The 24359-nt window shown below is 43.0% G+C and overlaps 1 protein-coding gene across 1 annotated transcript; it reads right to left on the reverse strand.

Annotated features, from left to right (window-relative positions):
- Nucleotides 1–570: 570 nt before the first annotated feature.
- Nucleotides 571–22678, reverse strand: anos1a (anosmin 1a). The gene is made up of 14 exons (XM_076723079.1): nt 22426–22678; nt 18968–19015; nt 9320–9385; nt 8807–9029; nt 7890–8074; nt 7121–7250; nt 5996–6201; nt 5279–5405; nt 4647–4754; nt 4375–4463; nt 4124–4295; nt 3304–3527; nt 3058–3199; nt 571–1703 (listed from the first exon to the last, which is right to left on the reverse strand). Exons 1-14 carry the CDS (start codon nt 22621–22623, stop codon nt 1651–1653), a joined length of 1971 nt encoding a protein of 656 aa, XP_076579194.1. The 5' UTR covers nt 22624–22678; the 3' UTR covers nt 571–1650.
- Between the last annotated feature and the right edge of the window lie 1681 nt (nt 22679–24359).

The following is a 24359-nucleotide window of genomic DNA, read 5'->3' on the forward strand; positions in this document are numbered from 1 at the left end:
TTCATACGCGGCGAACTGTCATTTCAATTATCTTTTTCATTTCACCTCCGCTCCTTCCTCTGAATGAGTCTGCTGTATTGTCCTCCTCTCACTTTGGTAAACATATTGAGGTTGGCTGGTGGAAAACCTGGAGATGGTCATAAATCCTTGGTAAACTCCCTGCACTGTGCCTCTATATGTAGCCTTTTCCTGTAGAAGCTCCGTCTTATGTCGCATTGCAGGCAAGTGTTTTAGAGGCTACTTTATCATGGAGACACATTGCATCTGAGCTCCATTGTCATATGCAGAGAATCAGGGAGACTAAACATAGCTTTTCCAAACACCACACTCTATTAACTTGTCTACCTGTGACACACATATACACACGTGCCATGAATAAAACCCATTGCTAAAACCTTGAGATTTTCCCTGTAGTGCATGTGTCCTTTCTGCACTGGGGAATACAGCCTCAGTTACAGCATCATTATAAATCTCCCAACGGACAAAGGTCACCACTGGATACTGGAGGAAAAAAAAAAAAAAGGAAAATTGATGAGGAAGCAGAGAGGAAAAAGATGAAAAGTACACAAATTGACATGGGATTCATCTTTAGTTAAAAAACATCTTTATACAGGGTCTCTAGAGTTTACAAAAGGCTGAGCACGCATACAGTACACAAGTATAATGTTTACAGTAGACACTGGACGGAACTAATAAATACATATATTTTATACAGCATTTACAGAAGAAAAAGGGAGCTACATATTATATATTAAACAACGAATCTCATCAGTGAATCGGTTGCAGGAATTCATTTTTCAGGTTTTAAAACATACTGACCGCTCAGTAACACTGGCAACATTTCGGGTGTTTGCATGCAGTTCCATAGAAACAATTTTGTCACGGTATGGCGGGGAATTAGGGCTTGGGTATCAAACCTAAATCATTCTTGAGTAGAGAATAATATCAGTGCAGTATATGTAAAATATCATCCATATTCAATTTGCTGCAGCTCCGATGTTGATGCCAATGGGAAGTCTTTTGTTCGCAGCTGTCGGAGGCTGTGACCTAACGTATCACAAAGAAGTGCTGAGATTTAGAGTCAGTAACACAGTGAATTAACTGTTGCATAATTCCTAGAGCATGTTTGATCTTCTGTGTTGTCAATTTATTCTATTTAAAGGTCACATTAACGGCGAGACCTCTGTATTGCTTGTATAAATAAGTGAGATGATGGTTGATGATTGGCAGCCTGTCAAAGTATTTATATTGCTACTGTGAATCTGTTCCAGATGACTAATATTCATAGTGATTCTTACTTTATTTAAGGCGGGAGTTTTGTTCGACTGAAGAGCGTACAGAAATTTCCACCAGCGGTGTCGTCTGAAGCAGTCCAGCAGTTATTTTTGCTGAATCTGCGCTGTGGGCTTTTACTCTGAAATCACGTGTAGAGGCATGTAAAGACCGTAAATCTGATCAGTGGTGGTGTCACTGATGCTACAGTGTGTGTAGCAGCCTTAACGGTAACAGTGGAGGGATTACAACGGCTGCTGCTTGGAATGAAGGACTCATCATGAAGCTGGCGAGGCGACGCTTGTCATCAGTCATCGCTGCCCCTGTGGATTCTTGAGCTTGGGAGACTTGGTTCATGCAAGCTGATTGGCTGCCTCTTCAGTGCCTCTCAATGATTGGTTGTTTATGGTAGTGGTTCTTCAGCCTGGGTCCTGAAAGGAGGGGGATATTTGTAAAAACTTGATTAGTTAATTTATCCTCTAAAATCAATATATTCCTTATAAAAGAGCAGAAGAAAGTTTGAAAGCGAGACTTTCAAACTTGTGCGTCTTGCCATGCAGGATATTAAATAATCAAGTCCAAGCATGGCCGTACATGCCCACACAGTCCTGAGAGGAGGTCTAATCAGGCATGATAAGTGAAAAAAAAACGCATGTGGGAGGAATATGAGTGTGTATGAGCTCCAAAAAGAGTCGAGAAAAGAGCTTCAGTGATCTACACCTGCTTATCGTTTGAAGAGTTACATGAGTGCTGGAGCCTGTTGCAGCTCGCGTTTAGCGGGATCCCCACCAGCACAGGGCTGCCAGAGACAGATAATCACTCACACCTTCACGCAATTTCTAATCTTTAAAGGGAGAATGTGGAAAAATTGTCGAAGGTTGCTCCTTACAAATAGGGGGCAGCATAACCGCTAACTGCTGCTCTTTGCTGTAGCTATCTTTGGCTTTAGGCACTCGCTGCAGGCAACGGAGCCGGGCTCGACAGCCTCTCAGTGATCCCAAAGGAGGCCAGTTTGAACAGGAAAAACAGGGCTGATGTGACTGACAGTCTCTCCAACCAGAACTCTGACTCCGGCAAAGATGAGGACACAGCATGCCGGGATAGGATAGCTGTGAAACGGGCAATCGGCGAGAGAAAAAGGTCCTCACGAGCGTGGAAAAGCAAAGTCTGGACCTGGAATATTTTTACATCTATATTATAGCGTCAGAAAAAACAGCGCCGAGGTGACTGACAGTGGCTCCAACCAACCATTTCAACCTGGGATCAGGACAGCGAAATGTGTGAGCTGTACGGGCTGCGAGCGACTGATGAAAGAACTGCACAGCTTGAACGAGACTGAAATGCTGCATCCAATACGTGAGAAGGAGCAATTCATTGACTCTGTAGCAGCTTCTGTACAATTTGCTGATAATACTATGTTGAGGCCGGGGGTATTGATCACACCACTGGCACTGAGACTGGCCTAAACCCAACACATAACCCCAAAACAATTCCTCTCTTCCCCCTCTTGATCACATTCTCCACAGACCCAACATCTGCCCTCCCCACCTCCGCCACAATCACCAATCAGGAGTTAGTTAAAGCTGCCACACTGATCTGTTACCTGTCTCAGTAATCTGAACTTAGACCTCAGTGCAGCTTTTGATGCCATTGATTTTAATATCTTAATCAATTCTCTTGAAAAGTTGGCAGCTCTTTTAAGCCCCAATCAAAGGACAAATTTTGCTTCACGCAACCCTGGTCTCTTTTTTAACTGTCTTATCTTTCACTTGTCTCCTTCCTTACTGTATTTCGGGGTGCTTTGGTGTCCTGGTGTCTGGAACGTTCGGGTGGTTGCAGGACCTTCACCCTCTGCTGTGATGGCCTGGATTTCCAGCCTGTACAGACTGGCGGGGTGCAGGCCTGACACCACCAGAGCATCAGCATCCTGAAAGAGTGGAGAAAGGACGAAGGAGTTTGAATGATCATGGTTTGGAACGTGTTTGTTAACCTTAACCAAACTCAAAATATATACATTACTGCAGCACTTACCGGGGGTAGGATTTGGGACTGGGAGATGAGACTGTGGGGCAGTTTTTTGCTGTTGTGGCGGTTGGTGGGGATAACCTCAGCCCAGGTCACCTGGTAACCAGTCAGCTGCTGGTGGGGTGAGGCAGTGGACAGATCCCAGCCAAAGATGGCTGTCACGTTGCTGTCCTGGACCTCAAAGGACGCCGTCAGGTTGGCTGCCTTCACCAGGACTTTCTGAGGGGACACTGCCCCAAGGAATCACAGCCAGGGGTTAAATGAACACAGGTGTTAGTATGGTGAAGATTCTAACTGCATGTTCGTTATCTGGGAAGCTCAACGCAGGCCAATGAGTGACAAAATGAGCATGAAAAAGACAAACGAAAACATGCTGGTAGTCTCTCAACCAGTTTTGAATATGTTGCCCATTTGTCTCCAAAAACTATCCTGCATATCAAGATCACTCATCTTGATCAGTGTCTACAGCTTCTCACACAGACTTAATGTTTACATTGTGTGTCATGAACATACATCAAAGCAGTCATGCAGTAAACGGGGCTGTGGGGGTGAGGGCTCGGGGGAAATCGTATTCTTGTCAGCACTCAAGGCTTTATTCAGAATTAACACGTCAGTGCTGGAAAAACGAGAAACCCTCAGGGAAATAAAGCTTAAAATGCTGAGCGTATTGCAGTGTTGGAATGGTGTGTTAACAGGTGATCCCAAACAAAGAGTGTCTGTGAAATCATAGCTTTGAGATATGCTATGACACAGCTTTAAACTACCCCGGCGAAGCTGGGATGTGGCAGCATTCAAATTTACAATGAGGTGAGCAAGAGAAACAAACCTTTATCTGCGGGACAGGTGATGAGTTGTGGACTTTTGGCCTGGATGGCGGCACAGGACGGAGTGAAGAAGCTGATGCTCTCTGCCAGAGGATGACTCTTCTTGCTGACTGGCTGCAGGAGGACTTTATACTTACAGGAGAACAGCAGGCCCTGCAGGCTAACAAAGCTCTCCTGGATCAGACAAAAGCAAGAAAGGATCAGAATACACACCCTCTACATGCATTATGTCCTGTGTAGATCTATAGGTCACCTGTGTGCTGGTCTTCTCCATGGGTCTGGTCTGGTTGCGTCCACAATACTCTGGTCCCCACTGGATTCTGTAGAATTCTACTGTAGGATCTACACAAAAGGTTGATATTATTGTCTCAGACAGAGGGAGGTCTTCAGTCTAATAAATCCACAGCAGTTTCACCACACATTGTAACCTCTAGCTAAGGCTAGAATATGAATATTTTTTCACCAATAGACCTATCTGTGCACTCAACACACAGAATTGATATGGACATCAGCTCATGTACATACCCATGCTGCTCTGCCAGTAAACATGAACCTGGAGCTGCCCGTCCTGATAGAACGGCGTCCCTACATCCAGAATGTCACCTGTGGGGTTTCTTGGAAGAGCACTGGTGGCTTCAAAACAGATAAAATATAATTAAACTCCATGCTACATTATGGTCAGCTTATCCAGAGAATTTAATACCTCCATTATAAATGATCCAGAATGGACCGACTACGGATAAACAAACACTGGTATTCAAAAAGACAGAAATGGGAGCTCGTAAGTCCTGACATCACTTCCTGTCCAGGCTCTGTTCCACCACCTCAGTGTAATGGGTCTGATCATATTGAGGACAGCCCTGCATGCTGCCACTTGGTGACATCATTAGCGAGCACAATGTACGTTTCATTAGTTATGCAGATGACGCACAACTGTAGATCTCTGCTGAGTCAAATGATGCTGCCGCTATCGACTCCATTACTAACTGTCTTTTGGTAATTAATAAATGGATCAGCAACAATTTCTTGAAGTTAAATGTCTTTTTTATGTGAAGCACTTGGTGCATGTGATATCTTTGTTGTAAAGTACTTTGAGCTACATTTCTTGTTTGAAAGGTGCTTTACAAATAAAGTCAATTGTTATTATGAAGACATACTGCGCTGTGTGGTGAAGTGGAGGATGGCTCGGGGTCCTTTCAGTTGAGTTTGTGCCCAGTAGGACACAGCCTGGACCTCCACAGTGTAGCTCCTGTTTGAGCGCATGCTGTCCAGCTGCATCTGGCTCTGCACACACACACACACACACACACACACACAAAAATACACAAAGGAAAGTTGACAGAAGACCGGAATAGAAAATGAGAGTCGAGCTGCCTGTTTTCATTAAAAATATAATTCTCATTCATGGTTTTGGCCATTGAAAAGTGTAAAAATCCTCTCTCAAATCTTCATTGCTGGCTTCTAACATTCTATTTCTCTTGTGGCTTTTCCACAAGCCCTGAAAAAGGAGCCAGTCAGGGAATATTAAAGGCCATGTGCCAGTCTGAATTCTCTAAATCCAACATACCTGTCACCATTCTTAGATGTCAGATCTCTGCTGAGATGGCTGAACATGTCTACAATGAACATCAAGAAGAATTATAATGACCTATGAAGATCCTTCCCAAGATCTTAGTCTTGCACGTGAAAGACATTTTTAATATTCATCCCAAAGTCTCTCAACAAACATACATGGGAGTCTCATATGTAGCTTCACAATATACAATTTAGTATGTTAGAGTATACTAAGTGTTTAAAGACAGAATAGGTTGGAGGCCAGCAGTAACAAGCAGCCTCAGAACTTTAAAAACACTGTAGTATCTGTCAGTCCTCACCTCTCTGACTATCTTCTTCCTCTTGGTCAGGGATGAAGCAGTAGGCTGTCCAAGGGCGGTCCAGCTCCAGCTGACCTTATAGTGGTGGACGGCAATGTCCAGGTCGGCAGGCATGCTCCACTGCAGCCTGGCAGAGACCACCCTGCCAGGGCCGAAGCTCATGCTGGCCACTCTCAGCTCAGTGGGAGCTGGAGGACTGGAGGGGTCTGAGGGTGAGGGGATGCTAGATGTTAGTATACATTTATATGCATTCGTATTAAGCGTCTAACCATAATCCAGTGTTTCTCAATTCCGGTCCTTGGGCCCCCCTGCCCTGCATGTTTTAGATATTTCCTGCTCCAATTCAAATGAGTGGCTCGTTATCAAGCCACTGCAGAGCTTGATGACGAGCCGATCATTTGAATCAGGTGTGGTGGAGGAGGGAAACATCTAAAACATGCAGGGCAGGGGGGCCCGAGGACCGGAATTGAGAAACACTGCCATAATCCAACCTAACCCAAACCACAGAGAGCAGCTTCCCCACGGAGCACACACAGAAAAACAATGAATTCTTTGAGAGCTCCTTCAAAGAATAGAGATTTTCCCACTAAATCTGTAGAACCATTTGCTTTAAATGCTCAATTTCATGGTAAATGGACTTCATATGGCGCTTTTCTGGTCTACATTCACTTTCGTACAAAAGTGGTTCAGCCACCTGCTCATTACAAGCATTAACCATTCAAGCGCACTCACACACCAGCGGCAGAGCATCGGGAGCAATTTGTGGATCACTATCTTGCCCAGGCACACTTTGACATGTAGACTGCAGAGGCCAGGGATCGAACCGCTGACCCTCTGCTGGGTCAGCTGTGGCTCAGGGCTAAGAGCTGTGTCTACTAATCAGAGGATTAGTAGTTCGATCCCTGACAATCTGTGTCAAAGTGGCTTTGGACAAGATACTGAACCCCAAATTGCTCCCAGTGCTGTGCCATCAGTGTGTGAGTGTTAGCGAATGACAGCAGTGGTGAACGCTGGCTTCTCTCGTCAGTGAAAAGCTCTAAACACATACAATCAGTGCTCTTAAGGATACTTGCTTTAATAATTACTGTTACACAAAGACAAGCAATCACACACACGCACACACACCTCTGTTGGACTGAATGTGTCTGCTGGGTGTGGTAAAACCTCTGGTCCCATGGGTGTTGACAGCTGCCACTCTGAACTGGTACCAGCGACCTGGCCGGATATCAGAGAGCCTCGCTCCCTGCTCTGTGGTCTTTGGGGGATCAGATGCGGGAAGCAATACAAGACATGAACTCGCCGTCTCAGAAATGAATAATGTATGCATCATAATCGGACAGTGTACATGTAAAGTTAAGTTAAAGTTTGTGACGCGTTTGAAGAAAGTCCCTCAAGGCGTTCCTGAAATATCACGTTTGCAGAATGGGTCAGAGCTCACAGTGACCTTGACCTTTGGCCTCTGAGCTCCAAAATCAAGAAAGTTCATCTTTAAGTCAGTATTTGTGCCAAATTTGAATAAATTCCCCCAAGGCGTTTCTGAGATATCACGCTCATGAGGATAATAAATACAGCTAAATGACAACACCTGTGCTGCATGCAGAAAATTAGACAAATCTGTTTTCAGGTGAGAAAATGCTGACTTTGAGAAAACTTAGGGCCATTATGGATTTGCTTGTCATTTCAAGCACCATCAGTCATCCCTCTGCCCTCCCTCTGTGTTTCTACGAGCATGAGGCTGGCTTCACATAACTATACCTCCAATAGTTTTATGAGCTAAATGCCATTAAACTTCTTGATAGCAGCCACTTTTAATAATATTTGTGCCTCCAGAACAACAGAAGTCTTCTGAATTTGCTTTAAGTTTTTACAGAAACTGTTGGAAAAGCGAGCTAACCTGTGCAACCACCTGCCAGGAGGTGGCAGCGTCCTCACTGGGCTGGATGCCAAAGTTCCACCTCCTCTGCAGGACGAAGACGACGGGCTCCGCTGTGATGTTTAAGCGGGAGGACCAGCGCACCTCCAGCTGACCGGAGGAGAGCTCTTCGAAGCCCAGCTCCTTTCTCGGCTTCAGAGGAGCACCTGGGAGACCAAAATGACCCTCTTTTGTAATAAACATCCACCAAAAGTGGAATAGAATAAAACAGAGGGGACGACTCCCCACATGAGTCCTCTTCTATTTATGTGTGTTAGCATTAGTGCTGCATGCTCACAGGATCTGTTTGTCCTCAGCTCTCTTTGATCCATCTTCTGACAATGGAGCCCTAAGTAGGGCAAGCTCCACATGACTCAGACTATTTGTTAGCAAGACATTTCTCCACCTGGAATTACCTCATTTATCTGGGAAATGGCCCGGCGGAGGCTGGGATGACATCTTTTTTTAGCTTGACAAGCTTACGTCTGTCCCAGTAAGTAATGTTTAATAATAATAATAATAATAATAATAATAATAATAATAACACCGCAGCACCTTTCTGTCAATAAATGCAGCTTTGCAATAGAAAACATTGATCAGCAGGGATGATGAGAGTGTTTCAGCTACAGTCCCTGATTGGACAGAAGGCCTGTGTATAATTCTATGCAGGGATGGCACAGCAGCAGTAGCCACATGAATTATCTCAATCTCCCAACATGATGTCAGGATCGTTCAGCATCTACACATAATTAATGTTCTGTGTTTTGCTAAATATCAGTCAGCAGCTGTACTCAGGATGAGCCCTGAACTCACTGAATTGTATACATTCCCATCACTTTTTCTGCTGGATAGATACGGGTTGATGTGAATCCATGCACGATTCTTCTGCCTCTACTCACCTTTGTAAAGGTCTTTGGGAGACTGACAGGTGTGGCCACAGCCGTTGGAGCAGCATTTCTTCTGAGCGGAGCACTCTTGGTCGTGATCACAGCTCTCCACGCAAGCCGCCGCAAAGCCGCTGGTTCTCTCTGGAGGCGGACAGCTGCCCTGCTTCACTGTCAGCACCGACTGAAGGAACTCGCAGCTGGTCACGCACTCCCAGTGCTTCTTGGGAAAGACTCGCTAGAGGGAGTGATGCATTTCATAATTACTGATACAAATGTGAAGATATTTAAGAGGTTAGCATATGTATTGCTTAGATGCTTGTGAGGGAGATACACTGAACATGCAGTATAAGAACTTCTACATTTAAACTGAATGATCATATGATGACAGTTTGGGATGAATCATATCTGAAATAGCTGTTAAGAAAACAGAATAATTGGGACGATTTGGATGCAGATCCTGGTTCATTTCTTGCAGCTCTGCATTGGGAACACAAGCTACAGTGTGAGTGTGTGTTCTCCGTGTACCTCACACAGCTCCCTGCAGTTGCTTTTCCTCCTCATCTCCCACGATTCTTTGCAGGGCTCCAGGCACTGTGGAAGTGAGAGCAACAACTGTGAGCAATGATAGAAATTACAGTCAGATATGAACAAGGTGAGGCTGAGGTGAATCTGTCTCTCTGGACTGATGATTAAAACATGCATCTGAGGTCAGCAGATGCCTTGACCAAGGCACTGGCTTATAGCTGGAGTCGGTCTCTGTGGGCCACACACCACTCGCCCAACGCTCATCAAGAGTTGGTTAATATGCAGGGAACAAATCACTATATTGTATGTAGAAGTATGACTGTACATGAAAATAAATATTCTCTAAGGGCTCTGTTCAGGTTAGGTTTCAAGAAGGTGGTTACATATTTCAATCCCTTTTTCAGTATTTGACCAAAACCATCACCTTTCCGAAACCCTATATATGCTACTAGCTTAAAGCTAACACGACATGGGACACAGGCGAGGCCTTAGGCAGGATTTTAGAAATTCTGAGGTTGTCATTCATGGGTGCTCTGCAGCTCAGGCAAATGACGACAAACAGAAGAATGGAAACGATGTCAGAGCAGAATTTGGACAATGTGGGCATGGTCAATTGCATCGATCTATTTCTTTTTTGAATACCTTAAAATGTCCCAATTAGATCTTGTGTGTATGTGGTGGGTGTGTTTTTTTTCTGTGCTTTTGTGATGATGAGGTGGTTGTTTTGACTAATAAACTCATCCATCTATCATTATGTTGATGTCGCTGCCTTTGTAGGCTTCTAGCTACCACAAAACTCATTCAGAAATTCAGATTTTTCTAGAAGTTAAATACCACTAAAGCTTCGATTTATTCATCATTTAACTTCAATTAAATCTCCAAACATTGCAGCCTGAAAGCAGTGTCAAAGCTAAATCTTTTTATTTTAATTTCGCCTAAAAACTGCCAAAATTCTTTAAGTCTAATAATCAATTTTTAATACTCTGTACAAACATCCACCCTGTATGACTTCTGTCTACAAAGGTGGCACTAATTGAACTGGAAACATCGGAATTTGAAGCAAAAACACTGTCAGTGAACATATTCCGAGCTGTAATTACAATTACACAAAAAGCAAATGAGTCGGATTTAATCATATTTTGTAGGATATCGGGTTGAGCGAATTGGTTCAGCAAGCAGTCTAACGTGCTGCTGTCTAGCCTTGTTTGCTGTACTATCCAGAGTCAACAGGAGAATATAGGCCTTATCTGAAAAGGCTGATGCTACAGTCTATGCAAGCACACGCAAAGTGAGGGCCAGCTAATGAATGCTATGCTGCATTCTTGGGCTGTTTTTGGAGCATGTCAGCAATTAACAGCATGGCCCTCTGTACCATGAAGTGGAATGCTGCACCAGTAAGCAAAGGCGGCCCAGGGGAGCGAGCGTACACCGATTGTAATTTCATGCTGTTGTGAATAACAGTGGGAAGGAGAGCGATGTACGGCAGCATCACAAGGACGTGACAGGTTGGTTGAAAGTTAGAGAATCAGTGTGTTTACGGAGGTCTGCAGGGGAACTGTCTCAGGAGTTTGGATATTCATGTATATTATGTTCTTATGCGCTGCTACAGCTGTTTAGCATGCTGGACACCATTTTGGGCTGCTGAAACGCTTGAGATGGTCCTAGCAGCGTCCTGGACTGTCCGTCAGCAACTTATCGGTAGGTAGGAGAGTGTCCACCGACTTGGAGTTTGTTACAAAGTTTAGCTTTAATCAGTGCAGGGACTGACTAACAGACACATTTGAAGCTTAATCTTCTGGCAGGATGATGAAGCATCCTTGATACCAGCATCTCATAGAAGTTTGCCCTGGACTCTTGTGGCCTTAAGGGAGGGTTGTGCTTCTGTGAGTGCGTGTGTGTGACTGTCTGCTGTTACTGTGCTGCTGTGCCAGGCTGTTCATTCTGTGGGCTCATTGATTTTTGTTTAGAAATGTGTGTATTTGTGCACATAGTTTAATGTTGATGCTTGTTGATGGTGATTACTGATATTTCAAGATTCAGGAAGCCCCTCATTGCATGGCGCTCCTGCAGTGGAAATGGACTTTAAGGGTGTAACACTCTTCAAGAATAACATGGTTTTGTTGAGACTGTTACTTATTTTGTCCAAAGCTAGGCAAGAACTGGCTTTTCTCACCTTCCTGTGGTACGTTATCTCCCAGTGAAATAGTCGAACAGGCTCACTTTTAACAGCTGTTGGAGATTGTGAAGGGATGTGTGGGCTCACTGTTAAGAGCTTTGGAAGTATAAAAGCTCCGCTCTACACCCCTCCTTCACAAACCACAACCACACCCCCTCTATACCCTCAAATGTGCACTCAGTCTAGCTTTAATATTCATACAGCTATATGCCAAGGCTCCAGACTCCTAGAAAGAAATACTGTCTTTAATGACAGAAAGAGATCCTTTAAAAAAAAAAAAAAAACTCTGATATGATAAATACAACATGCCCCAAAGCACAGTTTCCAAAGCATGACCAGTGTTTTTATAGCCTATTTACGCATTTTTCCAGACCTTCCAGGCAGCTGTTGTTTTTCATTCATTCCACTACAGCATGAAAATCAACTCACATAGACTTGGAACGTGCATGACATAGTTGTCTATGCATGTAATTCCTGCTTTTATAGTAACTAATCATGTTTATTTTAAGGTTATGTTTCAAACCAATATGCTCTCATAACAGAACACAGCGGAAATGGAATTTTAACAACAATAAAAGGAAGAAGATTTAAATTTTACACAACATAAAACATTGAATAGATGGAAACCAATGGCTGCCCAGAAGGGCAGTTTGAAGTACTACGACTCTATTATTTTGTCTTTTAGCTTCCTGTCTACCCATTTGATTAGAGCTCTTCACCATAGAAACAGGGACTGCAACGCATGATAAGCTAGTTGAAAGCTAGTTGACGCAGGATGTTACCTTGTGCTGAAGGTGTTCTTTTAAATCTGTCTGTGGTGGAGTCACGCCATAGAGCATGCCACAACTTTCCCTGTCTTTTTTATAATGTGTTGGTGCCATCAAATTCAGAATAAGCATGAAATATATCGTCTTTGTACTGTTTTCAGTTGAACATATGACAGAAGAATTAGCAAATTCTCAACTTGTTTTATCTAAGCTTACACAGGGTCCCAACTTTCATGGAACCAGGGTTGCACTATAGCCAGTAACACTTCATTTTATAAGGACAATTACGTGGTTGCAACACTGATGTACATGTGCAATAAAAGCTGCTAAAATAGCTAAACAAATAGAAACTGACAGTTAAGAGATGAGCTAGAAATGGAAGCAAAAAAATGGGTGGGCTGCATAAGGTCAGTAGATACACCACTTAATGGGATAAAACATGCAAAAAACAGCTATGGTCATTTACAGGAAAACGGTGGTTTATTATAAAATTGTGCTTCTCACACTAATGACTAACTTTGCTGAGAGTGAGCTAATTGGAATAAACCTCCAGGTTAAACAAACGTATTTGAAAACTAAGGCAAACTGCTTCAACTTAGACCTCCTGCACTTAATGCAGATGTATGCAAACAGTTTTCCTGAGCAATTATTAGAAACATTTCAGCTGCACTCGCTTTCAGTTTGACCTCTAAATAGATAATAAAAGTGGAGTCAGATAATCTAGTGATGCATGAATCGGCTCTGACGTCATCCACTCACATCTATGCATAAATCATCAGCAGCCACACACCTGAATGAATTGCTTTCTCTGACTTAGAGACCCGCACCTGCATGGGCATTTCACTCCACTCTGCCAGTCCCTGCACACCAAACTGCTTTCTAAATTATGTCAAGCAGCGCAAGCTTCCCGGGTGAAATCTTAATTGTGTCTTGTACTGATGTACGAGTGTTTTCTTAAACTATTTACTTTGATTAGAGACGCTGCTGTCAGTAATTTTTGGACAGCTCAGGATTTATGAGGAGGACCGCTGCTGGACTCCAAATAACTCATTATATGAACCTGGACTGTGTGGAAGAACACAGAAATATTATCTAACATTAGATCCTCACCAATCCAATTAAATCCCGTTGGGAGATTGAAATAATCAAAGAAATTAGGCAGCTGCTACTCATGCTCAAATTCACACAGCGTCTAATGATGGTGTATGATTTCACCCACCTGCAATGCATTCACTACTAATCAGAATGTTCACTTTAATGACCCGCCCTGTCCAATCAGCAGTGCCCACAGATTTAACTTCAATTCACGCATTGCTGCTCTACAGGGCTCCATTTTAGTCAACGCTGCAGCAGATCACAACCGAGTGATCACAGTCAAGTACACCCTGCATGGTGTCATGTCATGATGCACTGCCAGTTTGGGAATCCTATGGAGAGTTATCTTATTATGGTCTGGAACTTGCAGAGTTTCAAAGCGTAAGAAGCGTTATCAAGCCAGCAAACTGGCTCAGTGATGTCAGTTCCATAGAAATACCTTGCTTTAACCTCCCATATTTTGACTGGATTCCGCATATGCATAATTATGTTCCGTTATTATTGTAATCATTGACGGCCACTTGGTGTTTGCAATGTCTGATGCTGTTTCAGGGGCTTTTCTGAAGTCTATATTAGCCAGTGATGTTCACCACAACAGGGTAAGAGAGGAGAGGGCGGAAAAAAGTTGCTGCCAAATGGATTACACAGCGCACGTGGAGGGCAGCTCTTCCTGCTATGTAATGAAGACTCCTTGAAGCATGTCTGATAGCCCTGTGCTAGGCCTGACATCTCCCATCTCCCATCTCCCCTTCCTGGTCTCCACAGGAGAACTCGTCCACTAATCCAGACTGACATTCCCGCCCGTGTCCCATTCCCAGCGTCATCTCGGTGTCAGTTTTCCGCTCCATTTCGGGCGTAAATCAAGCATTCCATTCCACTATACTGCAAATATAGCTGCCCGGGGCGGGGGGGGGGGGGGACTTTCTGATGTAGTTGATATTGGAGAAAGGACCTTAGTTCCTACTGGTGGTGAAGGTGACAGAGATCTTGTTGTCTCTACTGCAGAATTTGGAATTGGTTTGAGATCCAAGCTGTTCTTTCAGGTCACAGTATGTGACTTATGTTTATTTGGCTGCAGTGTAAAGCTGTGCATGTGTATGTGTGTCTTTTGGCACTTTGTATACAGCTCTCCTCCGTGACCAACTACAGATAATGGGGCGAACAACTTCTCTGCTGACCATGCAAAATGCTGTTCTTCTAGTGCTCGACACCGCTTGATACGCTGCCCAGACAAACCCGTCTGAGAGCAAACAGGCCCAGTGTTTGTCCGGCTTCCTGTTTCAACAACTTCCAGACCTTTAAACATCCACAGACAAGGCCTCAGTTTTTCCCAAGGAACATACTGCAAGCAAATTATTTCACAATTACATTTCTCAATTGAAAATGTGAGTTGCAAGCGAAAGAAAAGGATGTCTGGCTCTTAGTCAAACATCACAACAAGGCTGTAGGGAGTACTGAAGTCAACTATTGGCTGCCAAGTGCTACTAAAAGGTCATTACATCTAGCCCAATGCCAATTGTCTAGGTTGTGAACTAAGACCCCACTGTTAGTGCATACACACAATTTCCCTCCATGGCTCCAATGCTAAAGCAGTGCCATCCTGAGCTCTTTTTAAAGAGCTCAATTGAACTGGACTGTGTGGGAGTGTGTTGCTAATCAACTCTGGCACTTGCAAATGGCTGTCTGCCTGGAGGAGATAGTGACAGAAGGATTAACAAGCACTCATTACCACCAGGGTCCATGGGACGACATGGGGCCAAATGGTCACGAGCCAAAGTGATGGGCTGTCTCACAGCAACAAGCTTCAACCAGCTTCTCATAAAGCCACTCAGAGCTTAAGAGCTGGACAGGGATGTATCAATACTGTGATTGCCACTTGAATATTTCCAAAACCAAACCTTGATCGTGACCCAAATGTCACGAGGTGGAAGAAATTTAAAAAATTAGGAAATGTAAAAGATAAACTTTTGCCAGCTGATATCTAAACACATGCCTCTGACCCATAATGTTGCTCAGCTCGCTACTACAACTAGGGGTGTGTAATGGGAAATGGGTACCCCAACTGCAAGATGACGGCTATTCATCTGGATGTAAAAACTACTCACCCAACATATAAGCTCAAAACGTTTTCTCCAGTGATTTTAAGAAGATATTCATAGTGTTGCACTCGATTGTTCACGTGAAAAGAGTCAGAAATTGTTGTGTAACAAATTAAAAAAGAGAGCTAGAGAGAGAAGCTTGGAACCTGGCCCCTCTCTCACCTCTCCTCAGCTGGCCAATCACTGAGTGAGGTGGGTGGAAATGCTGGATCACCAGTTTCTGACATTGGAAAGGTGTTGGGGGAGCAAGGGTTCTGAAGCTCAAAAACCGTCCGACAAGCAGTTCTGGCCCCATCACCAGGACCCCATCTATCACAAGACCACACACAAAAATTTTACCTGGAAACTCCAAGTGAAACCAAAAGACTTAAGTTCACCCATTTAAGCATACAGACAGTAATGATTAGGTTGAACTGACCCTTTAAATAAGTATGTATGATCAGCTTTATCCGGCCCCCATTTCAGAGAATAGCCTCCAGCAGGGGGTATGTCCTGCTTCACCTTGGACCCCGCCATCGTTCCCCAACCTTCTCCACAACAGCTGGTGACATCACAAAAATCTAGATCATTCAGACATGGCTTGCCATTCGCTGAACCAAAATCCTAGTAGGTTAAAGTTACTCTGTTGTTCTTGTTGGGAATAGTACCTCGAGACACGGCGTGAATCTGACCCTGAAACAGCAGGTCTGTTGCAAGATGAGCCTCCTGAGAGTAAAACAGGAGGAGGTTCACCACACTTTGACACCAAATGAAACCAGAGTGTACACTCAAAACTGCTGGAAAGTTCTGATTGCCATCAAGACGTACTGCAGAGGACGTAGGGCTCCCAGTCACCTGACATGGGGTCATGGCGTTCCCCATGCAGCCACAGCAATGCACTATGGACCTTGTTCGTGACCTGTATGATATAGATTTAAGAGGAATGATCAAAAATTATCTGTGACCACGAAAACCATAAGATATCAGTGAAATGAACAGTAGACAAGCTGTAATTTCGACTAACGAACTATCCGAAACCCAAAATAAACAATGCGTCTGAACAAGATGCAGTCGGGCAACAGCTTCTGCAAAGAAAAACTGGCCTTTGATCAAGAAGTTCCCGATGAGATGAAAGACGTTGGAATTCAGCAGCAATACTACAGAGAGTACCTGTCATCACACAGCAGATCTGACAGCTTTTACCACATCTGCATTCAAAGCTCTCCTGGTGTACATTGATGAAATTTTAAGTGCACAGAGGACCAAGCTGCTGAGTAAATCGCATGCAGTCTTTTAGAGGAATGACTTGATTTCACATAACGCTGTAAGAGCCTTCTACACAATTAACTACCATTAAACAGGAGCGTAATTTTGAGGGCTCTCCAAACGAAAAGCCACCAGAGGCTAACACTGCTCTCTACACATGCTTCTGTTATTTCCCTTTGCTTCTCATGAGCTATCAGGAAAGGGACCTCTGTAAGTGATGTATACCTTTAATGCAATATTGTCTGATAACCGTGCTAACAGGTGTGCCTCAGCACATGACTGTAGGGCTTCACTTGATAGTCAAGCTACAAATAAAATAGCAGGTGCACTAGTTAAGTGGTATTCACTGACCATGAGTTAAACAGGGCAAAGAATGACGAATGGCGAGGATTGATGAAAAGAAAGGTGAGGCTGGCTGGCGACAGCAGTCCTGATGAAGGGATAGCTGAGCGGGAATCATCCACTTTTCCATGAAGTCCAAGCAGTATTTCCTGGTCCTCTCAGTCTAACCAGTGTACATGACAATATTCCCAGTCACTTCTCGTTCCGAGTTCGCCTGAGCATTAAACTAGCTTATATCATCAATGCACACAGTCCACACACAGTAACATTAGCTGCTACGCCATGGAAATATGTGCTAATACAGCTAGTATGCTAACGTGCTAATCGCGGTTAGCATGTACACTTTACACACGTATCGTTTAGAAGTAATACAAAAGATACACAAACAGAGGTAGTTTACCTTGTGCAGATTTCAATGTCCCTTACACCGCTGCAAAATTCTGCGTCCACCGTGTAAAGAAAACGACTGCTCTCTGACAGCATTTCATTTACACTCTTTTAGCGAATTACTGGCTGTGCTCTACAAGGTCGCATATCCGTTCCGCCCTTTCGCCTTTCCGATTGGCTGATAATGTAGTAACATCCGATTAAATTAACCGAATGGCATGACTGATGACCTTAAGTTAGATTGTGAGCTGTTCACTGCAAACGAACTATTTAAATCTCAACGAACTTTATCAGTAACAATTGAATTACCTGCTCGTTGCGTTTTTTTAACTGTAACACACATTTAACTTAACTGATTTTTAAAGAAATGCTTTTTAACACCTAGATTATTCATTTGTCTCTATTTATTTACATATTTATGTGTCTAAAATGATGTATTTTTTTCAGACTGGGCTTCATATACATTCACATTGATATACTGACATATCCTTGTATCATATTCATGCATGATACTCCACTGAAAAACCAATCAAAAGAACATTTGCTGATAAAAAAGCTGATGATGCGCATTGCACATGATAGGATGAAGCAGCTCTTAGTATCATAAAGTAATTCACACTGCAATGGAAACATTTTTCATCCTGTGATTGTTCATTAAAGGGCCTAGTAATCTCACTTTAGAAGCTTTTAATAATGCAGCTGGGGAGAAGTCTAATGTGCTACCATGTCATCACAATTACGCATCACTGCAATTGCACAGTTGCCAAAGTGAGAGGCCGCTAAGGCATGTTAATATCTTCATTGCTCAAGGAGAAGACAGTGTTCCTCGTGGGGCCTGTTAAATATCTAAAACCATCAAATGCTTTGTCACAGAGAGCATGTGAAATAAAATTTATCTGAGCGTAAGTTCATGAAAGTTAGATGAGAAAGAAAGTTTTATGATATGATATGGGGGCTTGTCAACCGGGTATCCCATCTACAGTATTGGTGATGAATGGTAGAGCTGAGGATTAAATGATAACCACTACAGTATAGTTTACATATGCACACACACACACACACACACACACACACACAGCACTACCACTGGTTCACATGTGGAGTGATTTATTGCCACACATACGCGCATACATATGTGTGCGCACACCTACACACGAGTGATTTATTACACTGGGAAACACCAGCAGTGCCATGACGCTTCCAAAGGTGCTGTAACATTTAATTTTTTTACTATACATCTTAATATTGTCTCACATTATAACAAGACAAGGTGACATTAACAGTAAATAAATTTTCAAATAAGCAATATAATTTCCTGTCTTACAATTCTCCCAATTCCTACTGCCGCTAGAGGGTGCTGTCACTTTAACACAGGCACATGTTTTGGGGCATTTGCCATCAATTTCATTGGGAAGACAGTCTCTGAACAGCAGAATGAGTGCTTAATGGGCTATCTGTGAGGTGAAGCAATGACAGATACATCCCAAGGAAACGGGTGCAGCGGCATAAAAAAGTTTGGGAAACACTGGGTTCCTACCTTTGCACACTGTTTGTGATCATGGCACCATCCCAAGGAGCCATTTTTCTAAAGAGGAGAGGAAGAGGGAGACAAAGAGAGACGCATAAATTAGTAAGTCGGTCTAACTGAATTAAGTGCAGAGGAATACATTTTAATGCCCTAATTATAGGTTGCAGTGCTGTCCCAGCTCAGAGGCAGCCAATATAATTACAGTTTGTCAAGAGAACATCATAGAGCTCCTGAGTTCACACTTGTTACAGCACAAGTGTTATTTTTCTGAATAAAGACGAATTACTGTTTTTCCTCCAGCCTCTGGGAGTTGATGTCCTTCGTGGCTCCCTGCTGCGAGCCCGAGGCTGTTGACTGAGAAATAATGAGTGCAAATCCAGAACCGCTTGTCGAGTCACATGAGGGAGCGCTACGATAGATTTCTTTTTTTCAACGTGACTCGAAAGGGAATCTGATCTCGAATCAGCGCTTCTGTTTTCTGATTTGTTGGATGTGCTAAGATATGAAATGAACACACAATGGTGTATTCCTAACCTCAACAGTAGAATAGAAATGATTAAATCTAAAAAATATTAAAAAACCATCCCGTCTATCAGCTCCATTCATCTTATAGCTCAAAGGATAGTTACAGTATGATCTATATGAACATCCTCATTTTTAGCAAATCTATTTTGGACATTGTACTGATTAAATTGACCATTTTCTCCAATTTGAATGTGCAACAGGGAGTTGTAGAACTTATTTCTAATGATTGTTAATTTTTTCTTGTCTTTATAATACATGAAGGACTGAGCATTTGTACTTTTTTGCTTATTTCTTTTCATCTTACAACGAATGAAACTATTTCTAAGAACCACTATCAGAAATGAACATGCCAGGTGAAGTGTTCTGGGATTGCAGACAGTTTCGAGTGCATGTGGCCTTTCAAACACGGACATTTACTCTGTCAATAAATGGAGTGTTATTGATGGAGAGCTGAGTAAAATAGTCTCCTCTGGGGTTTTGTGTTCGTAAAGTGAAGGGTGCTCTTCTCTCTGAATCTCCTCAAGACTAACTGAGCCACGCTGCAAATCGTTACACCATGCTTCAATAGAGCTGCTCAGACAATTTACTGTCTAACCATGGAGCCCCGAGCAGTAGCAATAATGTAAGGATGCTGGGGCTGATTGGGTGCCCATTGGTACGGCTAATATTCTTATGTTTATAACTCTTCTGAACCGCCATATGCAAAAGGTGGCATGAAAAAGCCAATAGCCATTGAGAGGGAGACACATGATAACTTTAAATATGGGCATAATATGCTACACACTTTTTAATAATCTTTCCTAAAAGACAAACCCTCTAAATGTCAGTAAATGTGGCAAAAAATAAAGACATATTGCATTGATGTAATAGCAAAATTTTAAACATGAATAACACAGCAGTGCAAAGAGTAGGTCTGCAAACGCAGTGCTACATTAAACAATGCTAGAGTTGAGCAGTCTGCCAGCAGTTGGAGTGAATGACCTGTCTGTTGCTGAAGGAGCTGCTTAAGGTCCCCACCATCTCATGCAGGGGGTGAGAGGGGTTGTCAATGATTGATGTCAGCTTGGCTAACATCCTCCTCTCACCAACCACCTGAGCTCCCACAGCCACAGCAGATAATTGCAGATGCCACCACGGAGTCATAAAATGTTTTTACAGTTTCCTACATACTCCAAAGGACCTCAGTCTTCTTAGCAGATGGAGACCAGTCCAGTTAGTGGTGGAGGTGCACACCCAAGTATTTGGAAATCACAGACTTTTCCTTATCACCCGCAGGGGGATGATCAGTCGGAAAGGTTCAAGGGAACCCTCCTTTCTATACTTGGAACTCTGAGGCCAGTGGAGGAAATGCCAGTGGAGCCAATATGTAAGATATCTGGTTCATGCATATAACAGCACTAAGTGTCATTACACATATCATCTTACTTCATGTTCGGCAGAGAGGCCAGACTTGCTGTCAGCTTGTGTTTTGGTACTCCCCCATGAGAGAGAGTCATGGGAAGGGAGACAGCCATTCGCTGTACATGCTGAAGTTAAAGGGCCAACAAGACACACCAAAAAATAAGACGGCATATGACAAAAGAATTGGTTTCAGGTCTCTGGAAGTTGGTGACAGCGTGTTGCACAAGAACTTGGGACTGAAAAGCAAACGAGTTGCACACCCGATGGAGCCCTTATTCCCTTTGTTGTCCCGGGAGGGATGCCCAATCTGCCTGTTTATGAGGTCAGTCCTGAAGATAGAATAAGGGGCATTAAAACTATTCATAGAGACCGCATCGTGCTGATAGGGCAACTTGTGAGACGGCCAAGGATAGAGTCGGATTGTGACTCACCCACGAGAGCTGCTTTCACAACTTTGTTGACCCAACGCTATAACATGTAGCAGCAATACAGGCGTAATATTCACGTGGACAGACCATCTACGACAGGCTAATGAGAGACAATTGGACATCTACACTGACCTTATCCCACCAGTCAATGGGTTGGAGTAATGATCCCGGTCACAGCCTGACAAGGTCAATGATTTCAGATCAATACTGCATAAAACTATCACTGACTCACTTCTCCTCAAAGCTGGGTACTGTTAGAATGTCAGAATGGAGAGTGATGCATCGGATACTGTACGTCTGAGGTGCAGTTTTTAGGACTTGGAGCTAAAGCTTACAGTGGTCCACTTCTTGGTTTGGTGGAAATAAGATCAAAATATTATGAAATATTATCAATATCAGTATTATTTTGCTGCAGAGAGGGCCAAATTTCTTTGCATGGTTTGCTGTCATGATGGGTCAGCAGATTTAAGGACAGCTGTTGAGTGAGCACATTTTGTTTTTCATTCTTTTTATGTAATTAATTCCATCACAGAGATTAGGATTTCGCTTTTAGCAACAAAAAAAAAGGAACAAAAAATACATTTTTTACCAATAATTACTTTCATAGTCATTTATAACAGTAGAGTGACACAGAGTAACAGACACTGACAGAGTTAAGTGGTGTAAAATATTGAAATATTTAACAAGAACACAAGCAAATACACAAGAATATTCACCCTGTGGTAAATATTAATATATTTTAACCAACTGTAAATTAGATTTTTATTAAATATTTTCATATTTTGCATTTGTATGTGACTTCATTATAGTCCAAAAATATGAGAGGACAAATGCAGGTGCAGCCGGCCTGAAGTATTTTTATTCTACTGAATCTGCCCACCCAATAAAAGTAAATATGTGCCATAATAACCTGCTTGCACAGTTTACCTGTGCGTATTTCTGGTTCTATTAAACGAACTATAGTTAAGACAACGAAATGAACATATAAAGTATTTATCCATCATAACTGTGTTTATGGCAGTATAAATTCAAAGTTACTATGACAGAGCAACTTGTCTAGTTAATTTTTTATAGAAGTGCAGTTCAAACACTGTGCGCCTTTGGTGTCCTTACCTGCAGCGGTGTGGAGAGCGCCACTCCGGCGTGCAAACTGAGGCACCGCGACGCGCACCTCGCCCGAGAAACACTCTCCGACCAGGACTCACCATCATCAGCGTGATCGTGCAGTTTCCTGGCGCACACACCGGAGCTGAATAGGAGAGTAATCCACAGAACTAGGCTCGTCATGACGCGGCTGTTCCTGGCCAGCATCTTCTTCCTCGCGTCCAGGAGCGGGGGGCTGTGAAACAAGAGGATGCGGTGAGGAGTAATCTGATGGAAGTCAAGTTCGGACGCCCAAGGGAGGAGCTATAACATCTAGGCGTGAACAATTAGAGTCAGGATGCTGAGAGCTTTAAGCGCAGTCGGCGGAGCCACAGCCTGTGCCAAAGCACCTGATACGATTTATACCCGTAAGGCCACCACTCTGCATGATTACACATGCAGGCCAATTACCACATCACACATGCCATGAATGATGAGCATAATCATCGTGAGATTAGGATTGATCTCCATAAGAACCATATCTTCTGCATCTTTGTTTGTGAGTCAGCGCAAAAAAAAAAAAACTTCTTTTCACTGGTTGTTATTATTTCATGGGCCTCAGTTAAAGCAAAGTCTGCAAACTTTCCCTCAGTAACTTCAGTTTATTCCCTGTGTATCAACAGATATCTCAAATATTATACAAAATATACTTTTTCAACAAAGAAATGTGTCCCCAGTGTGTCAAGAGACCCCCAAAATATGTACAAAAAGACCATCCTACCTTTATTACTTGCTCCACCTTTTAGAAAATGTGTGATCCAAAATGCCAGTCAGATTTGCCTGCCAAACTGAAATCCCATGGTGCTTAGCACCCTCTCCATATAAGTGGCATCTTCCAGCTAGGCCACCATTCTGCCCACTGAACACCTGTGTTATTTATTTTTGTAATCAAAATGTACCCACAAGACAGGAAAACTGTGGGTGTGTCAATGGTTGTCAGTGGTACAAGCTCAGTGATGGATCAGTGTCAGCTATCTGTGACCAGACTCCATCAATCAACAAGTTTTATGAAACAGGAATCACACTCTGCTTTTGTATTATCGATGTCGTTGACATGCATCCAAATTTTACTGCGTTTCCTACCGTCACTCATTTTCTCACCTTTCCAGCCTTTTGTCTCTGTAGTGTCTCTCTCTGCCTCTCTCCGAGTCATCCGCTGTCCACAGTCTTTGTCTCATCTGTGATTGTGATTTCCACCAGCTGTGTGGGAGTCAGCTCCCAAACCAACCAACCTCTGCCAAACACAGAGTGTACAGACGAAAACAGAAACTCAACAAATCACCACAGCACAAGAAAAGAGACTTTTAAGCAAACTAAAATGCTGAAATTATGAGACAAAGTATGTCTGAAAATTAAAAATTAAAATTATTTTTATCCATTTATTTATTTTAATTCTGTTGGGGAAAGGTTCCGTGCAGGGGAGAGGAAGTGCCACCATCTGATGAATTAACTTCTAATGAACATGAGATTAATATAATACTGCAAATTTAATGAAAACGATCAGAACTTCTTTAGTGTGTTCAGATGTCCTGTATGGATCCAGTCATGGAACCATATGAAAATCAGAATAACTGAATTACATTTTTCAGAGAGAAAACTTGTAAACCGGTCCAGTTCGCAGGAGGGTTGTGACAGAAGTTCCAATATTTCTCCATGCATGACCACCAAAGTTCCACATTTACTGATTCCATGACTCAGCTATATTCACTGAAGATGTGAAATCTTAAAAAAGCTAGCGAGTAGGCCTTTAGATTATTTTGTACCATGTCGTGTTCCCCAAGGTCAACGCCGACCATCTGTGTTACCATTAATGACCATAGATATGTATTTGTAACAGTGCTGGCACAGTACCTGTTATGTCGTCTTTCCAGTGTTTGTACAGGAGGCCAAGATGTTGTCACAAA

The sequence above is a fragment of the Chaetodon auriga genome, chromosome 23, assembly GCF_051107435.1.
Source record: "Chaetodon auriga isolate fChaAug3 chromosome 23, fChaAug3.hap1, whole genome shotgun sequence".
NCBI classification, from domain to species: domain Eukaryota; kingdom Metazoa; phylum Chordata; class Actinopteri; order Chaetodontiformes; family Chaetodontidae; genus Chaetodon; species Chaetodon auriga.